We start from the raw sequence: 19,646 nt of genomic DNA, 5'->3' as shown, positions 1-19,646 counted from the left end.
ACATGACAGGCAGGGTGAATGAACTCCCAGTTTAACACGAAAGAGAAAAAAACGAAAGAAGGATATATTTACAAGCATCACCAGGACGCACATCTGAAGTAGAAATCTTGCACAACTCAGTTTTCACATCCAGTCTTATCTTTAGTCTGAGGCAGACTCAGATGCCGCTGTTCATAGTTTATTGTGAACCTTAAAGATACAAATACTCATCTTCATGTAGTTTAGTATGTTACATTTGTTGGGTTTTACTTTATGCAAGAAATCACAGAGATGCTAAATCCTTAAAGGTTGTGTAGTAGTGTGCCCGAGTGGTGAGAGTTCTGTGCTAGCATAAATCTAAATGTACAAATGGTCCTTGTTGAAATTAACTGTTAGCCACACCCCTTCCAGTCTGAGTGGACCAGCTGAGGGTGATCTTCTGGGGCCTCATGTACTAAGAACTTCGTAGATCTTCTAAAAAAATATTCAGATGTATGAATCTGTGTGCAACAAGAATTTAGGCACTTAATTGCATTGACTTGTTCGTCCCTTGATTTTCTGAGACTCTTGTGTTTGTCTCGGTGTTGTCTTGACCTTTTAAGCTCATAATTCCTTTAGACACCAGGTCAGGGAGTCACAGATTTACTGCAGAGCAGCATTGCTAAAATGACTGAGAAATGCCAGCAGCAGATCCAAAGGAGCAGCACTTGGTAAATAGCCAGCATCTCTATGGCAGGTTGATGTCACTAATGCTGGCCTGTGGACATCTTCGTCTGACACAGAACGCAGGCTTTAAAGAGGTTCCAAAAAGAAGAAAAAAAAGGAGATCTTGCAACACCATAATGGAAGAAACAGTCTATGATTCTCCAACAGGTCTGGCTTCGGAAGCCCTTTAGAAGCCTCCTTATGTGCAGCAGACCCAAGGGTACTACAATATAAGCTTCTGGCTTAAGCATCAGGAGGGACGTCAAAGTCTCTGGCCCACCAAGTGTCATGAGCACATCCTGACACAGTGTCCAAGAGCACCCTCAAAGTACTGTCTGCTGAAACTACACGTATGATCTTTGCTGAGATTCAGAAACCCAGTTGTGACTACTGGGATGTCTTGTTAAACAGGATAATTTGTCACAACGGTTTATGGTCACCCTGCCGTACACACTTTAACAATAGTTTCGCAGTCTACATTTGAAATGATTGAGTATCTAATCGATCTCCTGCCTTGTGTCATCCGATAAAACCATGAAGTACTGGGAAATAAAGCCAAATCAGCCCCTATGATGCTGGCACTGGCTTAATCACTCTCTTCAATCTGAAAGAAACAGTGAATGACGTCCGAAATGTCTAGTTTCTGTAAGACGTGAGAGTTATCCAGATCCCACTGATAACTCTGATCTAGAAAACGGGACTATCGTTAACCTAAAATGGCGAAAAAGATGAAAAGACAAATTACAACAAAGTAGTAGAACATTAAAACTATGGAAATCATTTTCTGCCATTTGAAATAAACAGTAAAATTGAAGGTACCAAATACAAATGAATTTGGATGTTGTCCATCATGGTTTTGCGTAAGAAACGCACAAACAGGATCTAAGGCAAACACAAAAGAAAGGGTTACTTTATGTTTACCTCAGATAAACAGTTTAGAAGAGTCAGTTTAATAACAAACACATTCAGGATATACCATTATTTGTCTATTATTTCTGTTTCATCCTTTTTAGCAAAACATGTCAAAACCAGAAAGTTCAGACTCACCTGTCCCACTTGCTCCTCCTCCACCTGCTCCTCCTTCTCCTGCCCATCCCACTCCCGTCCTCCCACAAACATCAGATAATATAGGCAGGTTGCAGATGCAAACCAGCAAAGCAGGAGATTGCAATGGCTCTCAACGTGGGGGGGTTAATTGCAACCCTCGTATTCTACGTTCTGGTCCTGGGCATTGGCATATGGGCCTCCGTTAAATCAAAGCGGGATGAGAATCGGACCCAGGCCAACCATGCAGACATGGCCCTGCTAGGCGACAGAAAGATCAGCCTGTGGGTTGGCATCTTCACCACAACAGGTTAGTCTGCATCCCTACTGCATTTTGTTTTACCTGTGGTCTGGGTGTTAATTTTAACCAAAAGAAACAAAGACAAAATAAAACAATAAGCCTTTATTTTTATAAATATTATTATCATATTATTATTATCGATTATTATACATTAGATATGTATAATAATAATAATTAAGATTGAACTATACAAAAAAACTGTAATATTCAAACATTTTTATTTAACTGGGGGTGTCAGTCCAATGTAGGGTAAGTATTGACAGCCTTATATGATCCTGTTTCTGTTTTATTATTTATTGATTTACTTTTTTTAATCTAGTAGAATATTCTGCAAAAATGGAGATAACACATCAACAGTTGTACATTTTTGTTTCCCCTGTCACAGTCAAACAGCTCATCGATGTGATTATGTTTCCCTTTTTTTTAACCCTGCATGATACACTTTGTTTGGTTGCCTCTCAGCCCTCTCTCCTGTCTTGTACATACGAACACTGAGGGTGTTTAGGACGGGATGATTTGAAATAACAATAAACAGCGGACTAACAGGTCTCCTCTGTGCAGTCTAACTTGGCTCTGACCCTCCCACAACAGACATTAATGTAATATAAAAATATTAAAGCAACCTTCCTTTTTCGTTAATGCATGGTATTACTGATTTGTTTAGAAAAAATATATAAGATATTAGAGACAAGTTCATACATCAATATTTATGAAATACTACTGACAAAAACATTGCCTGTCTGGTTCACGAAGTTAAAGGAGATTACGGTAAACTGTATTTGTGCTTTTGGTCACCAACTAGGTGCAAGCTGTTTTATTATTGGACAGAAACATGTCACATTTGACGGATGTAAAATATTCCACCACCAAAAACTGAAGCCAGAATGTTATCTTTTCTGCTATTTAATGCAGGACTCTGTTGGTCCAGGAGTCAACAAAAAGTTGATCATACATGATTTTCTATTGATGTCTGTGAAGTTTACAGATGCAGTAGCTTCCAAAAATGTATTTCTGACAAAAATTAAACACCATTGTTTCTGTTCCCAATGTTTTACAAGCTGAATACCAAAACTTTTCCAATATGCAGTTTAATAATGTATTTCACAGATGTGCTGTATTAAGGTGCTGATCAGAAATTGATTGATTGATTGATATATCTTTATTCGTCCCACATTTGGGAAATTTAGGTTGTCAGAGCAGTTCATACATATATACACATTATATTGAGACAGTACAGTACATATATTAAAAATCATAATAATCATAATATAAAAGTATAGTATTTAAAAATAATTACAAGTGGACACACGTCAAAAATACACAAAATGGGGGGGATGAAGTCCTATTTACACATTATTATAAGGACTACCCCCCTATGGCTATTGCCTTTGCCTATGCAGATCAATACAGGTTTTACTTTACCTTACCTTACTTGCTTGGACAGAGACGGTGCATGTGTTTGTTTGTTTTTTAAAATAAACATTGGGTTGGAGGAGGATTAAGCAGGCTAAATTTACAAATTCTGCTTTCGTCGGTTCAGACGACTGGACAAGCGAAATATGTTGGACGAGCATAAATTAAAAAATTGTGGTTAAGTTTTTAGAAAACCAAAAACAGATTTTTTTTTAAAGGTTTTCACTCAAATTGTCAATTGACAAAGGTTGGGCAATTATAATGCTGATATGGTCTATCCTTCTAAGTCCTTCTCTGTTCATTTCACATTCCTTAAGAAATGTTGACCTTAAATTTAATTTGAATCCATTACTAATATAAGATGGATGGACAATTTTTAATTTCATTTAAATGTATTCCTGGAGTAAATACTAAAGTAGAAAAATGTATGATTCAAAAAATGTTATCCAATTTCAATTGAAAAGATGTGTGAGGAGGTGTACACAGACTTAACTTGTTAGTTTACACGTCAAATACCGACTGATGACACGTGATGATCACATGTCAACTCTGTGTCCCCCAATTATGAGTCTAATATACTTTTATTTACTCACTATAATTGGATTTAGTTGCAAACTGCTACTGAATCCGTTAAGCATCTCATAGTATTTATTTTGTTGATGGTGGCTATTTTAAATATCAGAGCTGAAATTCAGGGACTATCAGCCATTAATAATCCCTACCTTTGTTTTAGACCATGGGTTTAAGTATTTAATAATACTTTATTGGATAAACAGGGCACACCTGAGAACAAATAGGAAATGTTTTTTATCTTTTGAACGGTGTCAACTGAGAGTCTAATATGAGCCCGGAATTGTTGATACTTGATGCATCACAAAGCACTTCAATAAAAAAAATCAAAAACAAAATGTTTTTGTTAAAGTGTTAATAGTGAAATAGACATGACACTTTTTATAGAGAGTGTACCTCATTTTTTGAGATATGTGACCAAATATACCTGATATATGATTAATAAATTCAATTTTGAAAACACTTTATTTCACAAATACCTATAACTCATAAAGCATATACTTATAATGCTTTATAAGGGGGTTATAGGACTTTTCAGACTGCAGTTATAAACATGTATACGTGGTCATAACATGGTATGTTACACCTGTGAGCAACCCAGTGACAACTCCTACATAGATAATTCATTTTACATACGGTGTATAAATGGTATGCTAATAATCAACTATATTTTAAAAATATTGTAGGGGTTGATAAATATGATGAGGGAACAGCTGTGGAAGGTGTGGATAATTGACTGTTGGAACATTTTTTATCTCTGGTATTTTGGGGCGAAACGTTCACATTTCAAACATTTCTGTCATTCTAGTTGGTCAGTTGTGTCAACAGGAAGATCTGACGGGATGATTATGTTTCAGTCAGTGTCAAGTGTCAACTTAACATCTGCCAAAAGTGTTTTGTTTTGAAAATGTAAAGAACACGCTTGACTGTTATGCATACAGTATAATGCATTATTCATATATTTATAACGTGTTATAGACATGTAACATAAAGTTATTTTAAAAACTTCAGAATTGAGACGCCTTAAATGATTCTTAAATGACACATTTTATTTTGCTTTATCATCTTATCACTAAATTGTGTAATAAAAAGTGATGAAGGCTAACATGCTTCACAGGCCGTAAACACTCTGGGTAAATATCACAAGAGCTTCCAGTGTGGAAGCTCATGTTTACCCTTACTCTCGTGAAATTTGGATTTCGGATTAACTATCACTTTAAGTAACTTTAAGAAATGTGTCATACCAGCAACCTGGGTCGGTGGAACCTTCCTCATAGGCACAGCGGAGACTGTCTACGATCCAAAACTGGGCATGATCTGGGCCGTGATGCCGGTGGCAGCAACCGTGGCCTTCATTGTTGGTAAGTGCATATTTCAAACCTATTCTATAATGATGGGTTGATGAGACCCTCGGACTCTCAGTTTAAAGATTATGCCAAGTTTCATCAAATTAGTGGATTAGAACCTAACAATGATAAAGAAGAGAGTGCCATCTAGTGGCCTTTCAAAATGAAGACACTGTATCATGATAAAGTGTTATCACTACACAGCTCTATCATAAAGCCTCATCAACCCCATCACTACTACTGTCAACCAACTCAAAAGCAGAAAAAATAGTCAAATTGTTGCATCAAAAAACCTGCTCACAACTAGAGCTGGTTATTGCTGGAATTGTCTCCACACAACTTCATTTTTATTAATACATTTGTATTTTTATCTTTTCCAGGTGGTACTTTTTTCGCAGTTCCAATGCGAGAGAAGAAGTATGTGACAATGATGGACCCCTTCCAGATCAAGTATGGGAAAAAACTCTGTGCCATTCTGTCACTGGCCCCGCTTATGTCGGAAATCATCTGGGTGACCTCGACTCTCATCAGCTTAGGTAAGTCTCACTTGCAGAAGTTAGTGAAGACGCTTAGTTTTCCATTAGATGACATTTTAGCAAACACTGGAGAAAAACAATGGATAGGAAAAGTTCTCCATATTTCCTTAAACTGCCATGATGCTGTTGGCTTAACTCAATTTTGGAGACTGTGGTTACATGTTGTCGATGGTCCTAATGTTGGCAGTCCTGGAATTTAAGTTATTTTCCAATGTCTGACACTGAAAACCCTCCTTATATTTGGGATTCCTCTTTGCTCTCTCCCATTGTATTAGCCATCCCTTTGAGTTTCAACTTCTTCCTACCAATAGGAATCATTCAACATGTTAAAATAGATTTATACTTCTATCTTGACCTTTATATATTTAAGTGAGTATTGTTTTGATTGTTTAAGCGATTTGTGACCCTGGTCTGAAAAAAGCGCTATATAAATATTAATTACTTACTTACTTACTTTATACATCATAGGTTCCTAAAGTCAGGCATTACCTTTAAAACAATTTTAACCATCCCAGGTGTCATTTCTTAAGTACAGCCTGTCACCTGTATTACCATTTGATTTAAGGGTAGCCCAGCCAGAGAACCTCTAACCTGAATGAGTGAGGAATTTGATCTGCAACAGAAGGAAAGGGAGCACATGCTCAATTGACGTTCAAACATTTACCCATTGATGCTGATTTTTATGTATTCATGGCGTTTTATATTTACACATGTCATGATGTTTTAAATCTATATGTACAGTGACCTAGACCTTAGGCTGACTTTCCTCAGGCGTAACGATGAGCGTGATCCTTGACTTGTCCTACGCAATCTGTATCTGGATTTCTGCCGGCGTGGCCATCACCTACACACTATTGGGGGGACTCTACTCCGTGGCTTACACGGACATCATCCAGCTGATCCTCATTTTCATCACCTCAGTGAGTACTATGCAACAAAAGGTTTTCCTTTTGAGATGATTTTTAAAGTAACCCAACAATATTTCCCTACAGTGGCTGTGTATCCCGTTCATCTTTAGTAATCCGTCCATGGTGGACATCACCACCACGTCCTTTAACGCGACCTTCCAGCCAGCCTGGGTGGGGTCTCTGACCAGCACTACTGCATGGCGATGGGTGGACATTTTTTTACTACTGGTAAGAGAGAACATATTGAATCATCAAACGTGGGTTTGCTTTGGTTTTCATTACAATTTAATTGTAAATTGGTGCTAGGAAACATACGCTCCACTGACGCTTTTTGAGCAAAAACTGAAGCTTTCTTGAGGGTTTTAATAAAGTGGCATTAACTTGTATGGACATGGGATTAAACCAACATGATGGATCATAAAATAATTAAAATACCAATACCCTTCAAGCTTTATAGAGGCAATAACAATAAACCAGTTTCTAATTCTTCTTTGAGTTCGGTAAATATGTGTGTTTCCCTGGTTCACACACTCACCACCAGCTCAAACAGTCTTACACACATTTGTGTCCAAGTGCCCCACCCTGTGTTCAAACAACAAAACTGCATTACATATAGTACTGTGGCTTCATGTGAAAGGCCTATAAGATAAGAATAAAGAAATAGTTCAGGGTAAATAATGTATCATATGCAATCCAAACATGTACTATATGGGACGTCCCTGTTTAAACTAAAAATCATACCATATGATCACATTTTTTTGATTGATCATCCTTGTCTCACTCACCAAAAGGATGTGGGAAGAGGATCCACTTCATATGGTCATTTCACCTCAAACTCAAGAAGCCTGAAATGTACCCACACCCAATTTTTGCAATTGGCTGTGATCCTCAGAGCATCGGTGACATCGGCTTCCAGGCTTTTCATCAGAGGACATTATCAGCATCTTCCTCGTATACAGCCAAAGTCAGATGCTACGCCGCAGCCTTCATTATCCCGACATTCGGAATACCACCTTTGCTGATTGGAGCGGTTGCTGCATCTACAGGCAAGTGTCACAGTCAGGTGTGTCTTAGTGTGTGTTAAACAATAAAAACAATACTCAATAAAATAAATACTTAAAAGGTCAAGATAATACTGAGAACAACACAGGAGTTCCAGAAGATCAAGGAAACGCCCTACACAAATAAAAATGTCTTAAGATGTTTCTTGAAGGAGTCAGTACACCAAAGCTTAGGAGCAACAGCCTGGAAGGATTTCTCTCCTCTGGTCCTGAACAGTGTGCGAGGAACCATCAGTAGATTCTGATCCACAGACCTCAGAGCCCGAGCTGGGCTGTAAGGCTGGATCAGATCAGTGATGTAAGGAGGAGCCTGACCATGAATAGATCTGAAAGTAAGAACCACAATTTTAAAGTTGATCCTGAAAGAAACTTGAAGCCAGTGAAAAGTTTTAAGGATCGGAGAAATGTGAGTTCTTCTACTTGAGTGGGTCAGAATTCTCGCTGCAGACTTTTGTATTAACTGCAGGTGAGACAGCTCCTTCTTGTTAAGACATGAATATGGAGAAGGCTGAAGTTAGAATATAGAGAATGGTATTTCCCAGGACGACAAAGACGGTTTTAGGACCTCCTGTTAATAGTGATTAACCGAGTAGAGCACATCAAAATATTGACTTCATTTCATGCCTTTACTAGAGATATGTGAGGCTTATCTGAAGGCCCTTATTCAAAGAAACAATCTCACTGCAATTGTACACAGACTAATGGTACAATAGGTCCTCCTGACAGGGTGTAGAAATGGAACTCTGACAGAAAGTCCACGTTTAACAATCTCACCATCATGACTCACGCCATCACTTGAAGCAGATCCATACTCATTGAACTCATTGTACATAAAATATGAGGTTGGCGGTTGTGAACACTGTTGCCCAAGACCCTAAACTAAAAATGACATTTGTTTTCCAGACTGGAACCAGACGACTTATGGTTCGCCAGCCCCGTATGAACGAGGACAGACCGGTCTGATTCTACCTCTCGCCCTTCAACACTTGACCCCGCCGTTCATCTCTGTCGTGGGCATCGGTGCCGTCGCTGCTGCAGTGATGTCATCAACGGACTCCTCCCTTTTGGCAGCTGCCTCCATCTTCTCGGCAAATATTTACACGGTCTTGAGGAGCAAGGTCAGGGAATCAAAATGGATTGCATGCGTGTAAATTCTATTATGTTCCCCCATTAAGTTGACTCTTTTTGTGTTCTTTTTTTTTTAAATCTTTTGTTTCAGGCCTCAGAGAATGAGATGCGCCTTGTGATTCGCGCCTCCGTGGTCCTGTTTGGTCTCGCTGGCACATCTCTCACCTTCCTGCACACAGGGGTTATGGCATTTTGGGTTTTAGGTGGTGAAATTGCCTACATCTTGATGCTTCCACAGCTGGTCTGTGTTCTCTTCTTCTCCGTATCCAACGGATATGGCTCGATTGCAGGCTTTTTAGTGGGGATATTCCTGAGGCTGATGTGTGGAGAGCCAATGCTCGGAATACGAGCCGTCATCAAGTTCCCCGGCGGCGTTGTAGAGGACGGCGTCTACCTGCAGAATGCTCCCGTCAACACGATATGCATGCTGAGTGCATTCGCCAGCATCCTTCTTGTCTCCGTCATGATGGAAGCGATCGTTAATTGCAACATGTTCCCTGAGAAGTTGGATGGGTTTGGACTAAAATCGCATAAACGCACTGAGCAGCCTCAAAGCGATGGAACAAATGAGCTCATGTTGACGCCTAATTGTTAAACCATCTCCAAATTTAAATGATTCATTCACATAATGGCAAGTTAAACTCTTTTTATAGAGTGTATTTATGTTTTAATATATGTACCATTTGATCAATGGTAAGTAAGTCATTTTTATTGGTCGAGCACTTTTACGGACCAGGGTCACAAAGAGTTTAAACAATCAAATCATTACTCAATAAAATATATGCCTAAAGGGTAGCTGTAGAACTGAAGGTTGACATGATGATGAAGAAGAAAATGAAGTTACATTTTTTATTAGTTATAAGAGATTTCCTGTTCACTGGAAGGCTCGAACCCCTTGGTTTTGTTACCTCTCATTGGTGACTTTGAGACAAAGTCAAGGTTTAAGTACATTTTTAACAAATGTGCTCATGTTTTTTGCAAATAAAGGAGTGCATTTTTATATTTTTTGCACAAAAATGAACAGTTTTTTTTACTTGATGATGGTAAATCACAGTTGTCTTTGCTTGTTTGCTACAATCCTTATGATGGTCAACGACTCAGGAGAATACTCAACCCAAACAAGGCAATGGGTAGGTAAGAGCTTTGGTTTACGCTGGACAATTGAATCAGTGTTGGTCTGGTAGGAGGGCCATACCCAAAAGGAAACTCTACCCCATGGATTCTACCCAGATTTTTGAAAAAGTAGAGAAGCCAATCAAAGATCTAAGTACGTATAACATAGAAGTTATAGTTATCTAATGCAACTACTGTTAAATGGAAATATAATAAGCCCTCTAATTAACTATACGGGGAGCAGAGACGATACAAACACTGCATATTTTTAAACAAAAAAGAAAACCAAAGCCTCCTGGCTTCAAAAAAACCTACTAACCTGCCTCACAACATGGCCCAACAAAGTAATCACTAAACTGCTGAAATTGTTTGCCTGACTGTGGAACGCCATTCTTTCATCTAAGGCCTGAAGCTCTTCAGATCACATCCCAAATGAGGCAGAAACTCTTTCAGTAACAGGAGAAATGTACCTGTTGACAGGTGAAGTTGTGCCAGGGCCATTACATTTTTTTTACAAATTGTGTTACAATCGCCTACCATCAAAAATTGCGATAATTGGGAATATTTAAAGAGTAATCTGTTCCTTTTTAGAGTTATAGACAAAAATATATGTTCATTTTAACGACGAAACCGCAGATCAGTGGTCTTAATCTTAATTTTCCTCCGAAAAAGACACTCCTAAGAACATCCAAATACATCATTTTCATCATCTGTAATGTCCATCTTGTATTCAAGCCTCGTCATGAGGAATCAGGAAAACTACAACGAAAGTCCTGGTTTCAAAGTTGGTTCTGTATAAATATTCTTTTTTTTTTAAACAAAATACATGAAATATGTTCTAGTCTAACAAATGGTACTAATATTAGGGTAGTACATTCTTCAGAATAAACTCTCTGGTGTCAATAGTGTGAGAATATAAATAAAGAAAAAAGAGAAGATATTTATATTACTTATATAATCCGTGACATAGCGTCTCTTTAAATCTCAAAGTATTGATTTTATGAAAGATAAGAGGAACATAATTCATCGTGTCTATAGATTCTACTGGTTACAATCAAGATAACTATTAAGACATTCCAGGGAAAGTTTTTGTTGGCCAGCCTGCCAAGAGGAAAACATGACGTGAGCTCCACAGTTGTTTGTTTGTGTCCATGATCCTAATAAAAAAGTTTTATCACAGGCTCAATAATAGCGTCATGTTTCAACTGATTGTACACGTCGTAAAAAACATCCTGATGTTTTAGAGTAAATGTAAACGGACTCCATTATTTGTTGAGACAATACATTCTTAGCTATATAAATGAAAGTATGTTTTTAAATGCAACACACATGCATACAAATGGATTATTTCCCCAATCGTGAACTCATGCTGTTATACAGTACTACTATCTACATTCCTTTTATCTTTGTTTATATTTAAAGAGCGCTTTTCCAGAACAGGGTCACAAAGTGCTTAAACAATCAAAAGAATACTCAATAAAATATATCAATCAAATCTGTATCTATCAAATACCTCAGGTAAAATTTGCCAAAAGAATGTGACCAGACACATTCAGGCATGAAAAACTTCAGTCACATGACTCCTCCCACTAAGATCTCCGTTAATTGTTCGCACCTGTCTGATGCGCTCGGTTAGTAACACCTGTGGCGTGTAAATAAAGCCCGCAGGTGAGTTCAAGACCTCATGAAAAGTCTTGCAGGTGAAAATGATTTAAATGATTTTAATTAATTGTATCACGCTCAACTGAGTTATAGGCATAATGCATACATTTCTAAGTGTTTTTTTTAAGTGCAAATAATTCAACTCTTGAAGCTGAATTTTTGGCCTGAAGAACTTGAGATTTTTGCAGTGGGTAAAATACTACTGAGAAGTATCTGATCCTGTTGAAGCTCTGAAGCGTCTAACCGTGAGTACATTTTCATTCTTTAATGCTCGAGCCCCAGCAGCTGCAGCCCCTATCCCACTATCCCACTATCCCCTTAAGCCCCTACCTCTGCCCATATATCCCCTGCAGACCCGTCTCTCAGGCCCATAGACTCAGACGCCACCTCAGCTCTCAGGAGCTTTGATTGTTTGCAACTGTGATGTTCTTGATTGTGAAACCTGAGCTCAAAGAGCTACAGATGTTTTCAGCGGATGAGGAACGTTCTGATCCAGTCCTCCTGTTTTTGAAGCGTCTAACCGTGAGTAACTTTTCTTATCGCGGTGCAGGGCAGTGACAGGCACACGCACCACACACACACTAAAAGTTTTTGAACGGGCTTTAAAACAGAAAAACAACTTAAATATTTACGTCATTTTTGGACTCGTTTTATTTTCCAAATGGAATTTCCTATTTGAAGAGGAAGGCCTTCAACCCACCAGATCTACGACCACCAGGTGAGACTTTCTTCCGCATGTGTTAATTTAACTTTAAAGTATTACAATTAAACTTGTATTTGACTGCAGCTAAAACGTAATTCTTGTCATGGATGTGCACTTTTTTTAAATCTCGTTCCAAGAGTGTTACAACGTTGTTCTTTTCCTCAGGTGGAAGATGTGGAAGGTCCTGGACTTCTTGAAGATGGAGCAGGTTCTAAGAAGACGACAATGAAGATGCAACGTTGAAGTGAAAATGTGACGTTGTATGACATGACTGTAAACTTTGTATGACATGAATGTAAACTTTGTATGACATGAATGTAAACGTTGTAATCACTAATGTCTGTACTGGTGATGTATGATGTAAAACTCCGTAAGAATTGTAATGTATGAGTAGCTAATGTTGAAAAGCGAATGCTAATTGATGATGGTTATGTGTATATACACAGTATGTTGACATGCTAAGGCTAATGTTGTACATAATCCTAAATGTTAGCATGATTGTCCTGCAGATCTGATGCTAACTTCACTTTTCCCCCTAGCAGATGCTAATGCTAACATGGACTTCCTGGGTGACGTGACTGCTGCCACGGATGAGTAGCTAATGTTGGCAAAATTGATCTGATGCTAACTTGACTTTTATTTAGAAGATGCTAATGTTAAGACTATCTCTGCAGGTGAGGTTACTGCTGTGCTAAAGATAAGTAGCTAATGTTGACATGCTAAAGCTAATTGATTGTCTATATATTGACATGCTAAGCTATTGTTGTAAATTATCACAAATGTTAGCATGCTTGAGCAGCAGATCTGATGCTAACATTACTTTTTATTGAGAAGATGCTAACACTAAGACTTTCACAACAGGTGAGCTGACTGCTGTGCCAAGGAGGAGCAGCTAAAGTTATACTACCCGCCAACATTGACTCAAAGATCATGATGCTAACTTGACTTTTTTTTTCCAGCGGATGCTAACACTAACATTGACTTTCTCAGCAGGTAATGATGACTGCTTTGCCAAGGATGAGTAGCTAATGTTGAAACGCTAACGCCAATTGATAGACTTGATTGAATATACATTGACATGCTAAGGCTAATGTTGTACACGAATACACAAATGTTGGCGTGATTGACCTGCAGATCCGATGCTCATTTGACAGTATAATATTTGTATTTAATATATTAGCTCTGACTCTCTGTAGGTGCTCATGCTAACTTTGCCCTCCATTGGTGATCGACATACTATAAGGTCAATAGATTCCTTTAAAAAGCTAATGCTAAAATTTTGTTAGCATATTTTGGCTAACATGTACTTTTTTTTTTCCAGCAGGTGCTAATGCTAACTTTGACCTGATCCACAGCAGATTGATGCTTACTATGCCAAGGTGAGTTACTTGACTTGTAAAGCTAATGCTAATGATGCATTTTGTGTATACTGTATAATGCCTATATCTTGTTTTTTTTTTCAAGCAGGTGCTATTGCTGACTTTCTCTGTAGTCGATCGATGCTATGCTAAGGTGAGAAATCCAATTTACAAGCTAAAGTTCTTTCTCATTCCAAATATGTGAGTAGTGGTTGAATATCCTGATGCTAATGATCCATCCACCGGTGCTATTGCTAACATGTCTTTTCCAGCGCGTGATGGTGAGTATTTCACTTGCGTGCGTCATGTGACCAGGATTACCTGACCAAGGTGAATATTCTTAACATATTACGGGTGTTTCGATGATTAACTTCTGTGGATAAGAAAGTTGGCATTGTCAACCAAGGTTTCAACTGTTTTTACACGCAAAGGTTTTTTCTTTTTAAATAGTAGTACAAAGTACAAAACAATATATATACTGTTTATTTTTTTTCATCCAGAATGGTTGGAAAAGTTGGGGGTTTTTCTCTTCAGCAAAAATTTAAAATGGTTTTCTTTTCACAAAGTTTTATTAATGATGGTTTGACATGTTCTTATACATGAAGGTGCAAAACAATGTTTACTTTTTTTCATCCAGAATGGTTGCGTTTTTTAAAAAAAAAAAATGTTTTAAAGCAAACAATTTCAAAGATTTAAAAATGTTTTCTATTTACAAAGGTTTACCTACAATGGTTTGACATGTTCTTATACACAAAGGTTCTCTTTTGAAATGTGACGGTAAAACCATCTTTACTTTTTACATCCAGAATGGTTTGAAATGGTTAATTTTTCTATTCACAAAGGTTTATTAACAATGGTTTGACATGTTCTTATACACAAAGGTGCAAAACAATGTTTAATTTTTTCATCCAGAAAGACTGGAAATGTTTGGGGGTTTTCTCTTCAGCAAAGATTTTAAATGGTTTTCTTTTCACAAAGGTTTAACGATGGTTTGACATGTTCTTATACATGAAGGTTTTCTTTTTAAATACAAAGGTGCAAAACAATGTTTACTTTTTCATCCAGAATGACTGGAAATGTTTGGGTTTTTTTCCAGTAAAGGTTTAAAATGGTTTTCTATACACAAAGGTTCTCTTTTGGAATGCGACGGTAAAACCATCTTTACTTTTTCACCCAGAATGGTTGGAAATGTTTGCTTTTTTTTTTTTTTAAAGGAAAGGTTTAAAATGGTATTCTATTTACAAAGGTTTACTTACAATGGTTTGACATGTTCTTGTACACGAAGGTTATTTTTAAAAACAACGGGTCTAAAACATTTTTTTTTTTTCATCCAGAATGGTTGGAAATGTTTGCTTTTTTTTCCAGCAAAGGTTTAAAATGGTTTTCTATTCACAAAGGTTTTTTAAAGATCGTTTGAAATGTTCTATACACAAGAGTTCCCTTTTCAAATGCAAAGGTAAAAATCTTTACTTTTTACATCCAGAATGGTTTGACATGTTTATACTTCTAAAGGGTTTGAATTATTTTTTTTTTCCATCAATGCTTTGAAATGGTTAATTTTTCTATTCAAAGGTTTATTAACAATGGTTTGACATGTTCTTGTACACAAAGGTTTTCTTATATCCAGAATCAAAGGTTTGAAATGTACTTTTTTTTTTTTTTTTTTATATATCCATGGTTGGACAAAGTTGATATTCAAAAGTTAATTTCTATGTACAAGGTGTTTATACATTTTTATACTTTAATGTATACAAAGGATTGAAATGTTTCAATATTACATAAGGGTTGAAATGTTATTTTCTTCAAGAGAAGGTTTGAACTGTTGAACAAAGGTTTGAAGAGTTTATACTTTATCCACAATGGTTTTTGTTGGAGCTGGAAGGAATGTGCCCAGTTAGAGTTTAGTTTCTCGCGAGATGATGGTTTGACCTCAACAAGATGAGAGTTGGTCTCCTCGTGCAGGCTGTTAGGCCGTGCTCACTCACTGTTCATTTGTTGCTGAACGCAGCAAGCAAAAAACGGTTCTAACTGTCTGTATTTAAGTGTGTCATGCTCTGAGCTTTCGAATAAAAAGGAAGGCACGGTCCGAAGACCTTCAGTGGTTTGGGACGAGCCATAGAAGTGCCTCCACTCTTTGCTGGTACTGAAAGGTTTCTGACTTTCTTATTCTAACACTTGTCTCTGTTTTCATTCAGATTGTCTGGGAGAAAATCCCTGACAGTTTAACATGGTTTATTTTTATGCACAAGGTCTTTAAATGTTTATACTTGAATGTATCTATAATGGTTAACCATTATACTTCTAAAGTCCCCCCCCTCTAAAAATGTGTTTATACTTTATCTACAATGTTTGTTTTTTTTTGGTACTTGGATATTCAAAGGTTCTAAGTACAAGGTGTTTGGAAGTGTTCAATTATATTTTTCTGAAAGTATTTACATGACATGTTTAAACTCGTTTTAAATGTTCCTTTTATCTGCTATTAACTCTTTTGTGCTCTTACAGGCAAAACCAGCAGCAGCAGTCGTGTGACGTGAGGCTTCCATCCTTCCTGGATTGAAAGTTTCTCCTGCTAGTAACATCCAGATCGACTCTTCAACCTTGTTTAAATAAAACTTTTACTGACTCATTTTGATTGACCACTTTGGTCTTATTATAGGATATATATACACAATATATTTTTTTCCTCATGCGTGAACACTTAAAGTTCTCTGAAGGCTTTTCTTCAACTATCGGTTCAGAAGACTGAAGAAGACGATTGTGAGGAGACTCTTCACATCCATCTGAGCTGAACCATGTTTTTTTTTTCATCATGACAATAAACAAACTCAACGAAGAAGATTGCAAACGTTTTAAAGGTCAATAAACTGATTTAAAAATGATCACTTAAGATTTGCTTTATCAGCTCTTGATTTATCCAAAGCAATTGAAACAGAATTGTGAGAAGATTCGACATGTGATCTGTGCAGGAACCATCCAGGTGATTTGATTATAAGCAAACGCCCAGTTTGAACAATTTAAAGTCTGCCGACGTCACGTCCGGCACACTGCATGATTTAAAAAGTTTAGAATTTTAGTTGAATTTTAAATTATAACCGTCAGTTCACAATCTGAAAATTAACAGCAATGTCACCCTCGGGGCTCGGTAGTCTATTTGAGAAAGATAATATAAAAGAAAAAAACTCCAACCTCCATACCAGTAGGTGGCGGTAACGCATCATATCGTTGTTCGTCAACCGTCATAAATCACGAAGAAACGGCAGAGGAAAAAGACTTCACAACATGCAACCTGGAGACGAAGACGACGAGCCGGTGAGTGACAGAAACGCAGATAAGAACATTGGTCAATAATATTTTTGGGGGCCATCATTGTCGCAGTTGTTTCTGGGATGTTTATATTATCAAATAATTACCTAAACCGGAAGCATTGTTACGTCATTTCCTTGTCGGAGGATTTGGAGGTGACACCTCTGTCATGTTCTTGTGTAATGTAGTTTTCTTTTTATAAAAACAAGGAAAAACAAAACTGTCGCGTTTGAGACTTTAATGATATGGTTTTGCTCAAACTGTGCTACTCATTGATGTTTTGAGAAACATGGCAACTGAAGACGAGACCCAGGTGCGTGACAATCGAAGTCAGAAGGTCAACAATATGCTGATCATAAATGTCTTGTATATAACGTTTGGACACTTTTCTGTGTGTTTATTTATGAATATACTAGATTTATTTGTGGTGCATAAAGTGCGTTTTCCATTTACAATATTTTTTAATGCTATGTTTTCTGAATGTATGTAACAATATTCAGGAATGTTCTTTTTAAATATCTTGCTAGATGAAATGACACGCTTGTTTTAAATAGACAAGCCAAACTTCACATTTTCCCTCAAATATTCTCTTGTGATCAGGGTTTCCGAATCCTGGGGATCTTGGATGTCCAAAAAGTACCATGCAGCCGTGAGGCATTACTGCATGGAGCCGGAGGATCTGTGGTAGCTGGTCTGCTGCACTTTCTTGCTACAAGTAGGTTCACTTTTTAATGTCAACTGGGACTGCAAATTATTATTTTTAGTTTACTTGTGTTTAAACCTTTGAGCTGGTTCTGGAGGCTACACAAGCTTATGTCACACATGCTGCCTGAACATGCAAACATTACAAGAGAACAACTTTTTTTTAATTGATGTGCAATGGTTAACATTAAAAGTGTTAAATGATGTTGCTTATATCTTAAAAGTATAAAATGAGCTTCAATGAATCATAAAAAATCTATTGCAATCTTTTGCAGGTCGAGTAAGAAGATCGTTTAATGTTGGGGCTGCAGGATTTATGCTCACAACCACGGGATCCTGGTTGGTATACATAATTTAGGATCAATTAATATCCCTGTATCACGTTACAGTGTCAGGATGCACTTGTTTGGTGCATGTGAACATGGAGTGTCTGGTGCATTGACTTCATATGACAAATTTTCCTGGGACACACGAGCGTGATTATGTCAGCAGAAGCTGGTATTGATTAATACAATAGGCATGGCTGATCAAACACTGTCATTTGTCTGACCTCATTTTGGGTGCGAGGCCATCGATGTAACACTTTAAATGAGGAGTCCTCTTCACACCAAGCAGTGCCTTATTATGTTGCTCATGACAATAGCATTACAGTAAAAAACGACCCTTGAATAAAAGCCTATTATCTCTTATAACTTAAGTATCATAAATCTGTCCCTGAAAGTTTTTTCAACGTAAAATGTTTTTCTAAGGAAGTCATTGTTTATGATTCATTTATTGAACAGTTACACTCCCTAAAAATCAAGTGTGTAGAAGGGAAGTTCCCATGTTCTGTGCACAACATAGGGAAACTATTAGTGTGTAAAATTATTAGCAAACTCAATGAAAAACTTACATTTACTCTTAATATCCTGAGCTGAATGTTCTTACATTTTTTTTCCAGGTTCTACTGTCGGTACCAAAATGCAAAAATGATTATAGAGCAAAGGATGATCCACGAAGGAATGAAGAACAAAATCTTGTATGAAGGCACAGATGTGGACCCCGACGTGAGACGAGAGTGCGCAAGTGGAGTCCCATGTGGCCTTAGTGTAGATTCAAAAAGCGACTGATGTTTCATGATATTGGACCTGATGAAAGAATCAGTGACTGACGATCAAGATCACTGAAACACTTAAGCTGATGTAGATTTATTTTTTTTATTATTTGAAAAAAAATTGTAAAACTGAGTAAATTATATAAATAAAAAAAGTTCTGAAGGACATAGAACAATATTCCCAGTATTGATTCGACTCACTGTCCATCCAAAGAGTTTGCCTGAATTGTGTTGATGTCTTTCTCTTAATCCACCATTAAATACAAGGAAATATTTGTGTTCTAATTTATTTCAACTTGTCTGTCAAAAACCTCTTATTTGAATGGCTAATTTTCCAGTTATTACGATTTATTTGTTGATTTGGTGGCCTTGTCTAGGTTATTTGGTACATTTTAGTTGTTTTTTTTGTCTCTGATCTAATTCCTTACATGATACCTATTGCTTTTTACTCTTTATATCAATCAAGGTTGTAAAAGTTGCATGTAGTGGTGCTATAACCAAAGCTAACTTAACAAAACAAGACATTTTGCCTTTTTGTCTGTAGTTACTGGTGTCATTTTGAACAGTCATGACTGTAACTCTCACTATTGGATGAACATCCGACCCTCGCTAGGCAACTGCCTGGGTGACTAGTCACGTGACCACCAAAATTCCTCACAGCAGTGGATCAGACAGTTTTCATATGTAGGTCTGAGATGCTATTCGAAGTTACCAGGAAGAT

General features: G+C 37.2%; 2 protein-coding genes and 1 long non-coding RNA gene across 4 annotated transcripts; all 3 read left to right on the top strand.

Annotated features, from left to right (window-relative positions):
- Positions 1-1,854: 1,854 nt before the first annotated feature.
- Positions 1,855-9,586, top strand: LOC148069438 (high-affinity choline transporter 1-like). Its single transcript, XM_087802449.1, has 8 exons — positions 1,855-2,038; positions 5,260-5,373; positions 5,739-5,894; positions 6,666-6,814; positions 6,887-7,030; positions 7,695-7,848; positions 8,767-8,981; positions 9,083-9,586. The coding sequence occupies exons 1-8, from the start codon at positions 1,855-1,857 to the stop codon at positions 9,584-9,586; spliced, it is 1,620 nt and encodes a 539-aa protein (XP_087658575.1).
- A 4,343-nt stretch (positions 9,587-13,929) lies between these two features.
- Positions 13,930-16,429, top strand: LOC148069437 (uncharacterized). The gene is made up of 3 exons (XR_015712963.1): positions 13,930-13,981; positions 14,100-14,157; positions 16,330-16,429. It is a non-coding gene; the product is annotated as an uncharacterized LOC148069437 (long non-coding RNA).
- A 639-nt stretch (positions 16,430-17,068) lies between these two features.
- Positions 17,069-19,198, top strand: cox20 (cytochrome c oxidase assembly factor COX20). 2 transcript variants are annotated; one of them, XM_087802625.1, is made up of 4 exons: positions 17,069-17,136; positions 17,731-17,845; positions 18,108-18,171; positions 18,773-19,198. In XM_087802625.1, exons 1-4 carry the CDS (start codon positions 17,107-17,109, stop codon positions 18,939-18,941), a joined length of 378 nt encoding a protein of 125 aa, XP_087658751.1. In that variant the 5' UTR covers positions 17,069-17,106; the 3' UTR covers positions 18,942-19,198. The 2 variants fall into 2 exon arrangements, with proteins under 2 accessions (XP_087658751.1, XP_087658752.1); XM_087802626.1 differs by lacking the exon at positions 17,069-17,136 and adding an exon at positions 17,279-17,443.
- The last annotated feature ends 448 nt before the right edge of the window (positions 19,199-19,646 follow it).

The sequence above is a fragment of the Callionymus lyra genome, chromosome 11 (genome assembly GCF_982586985.1).
Source record: "Callionymus lyra chromosome 11, fCalLyr1.hap1.1, whole genome shotgun sequence".
Classification (NCBI taxonomy): Eukaryota; Metazoa; Chordata; class Actinopteri; order Syngnathiformes; family Callionymidae; genus Callionymus; species Callionymus lyra.
The sequence above is the reverse complement of the archived record's forward strand: the minus strand, read 5'-3'. Positions and strand labels throughout refer to the sequence as shown.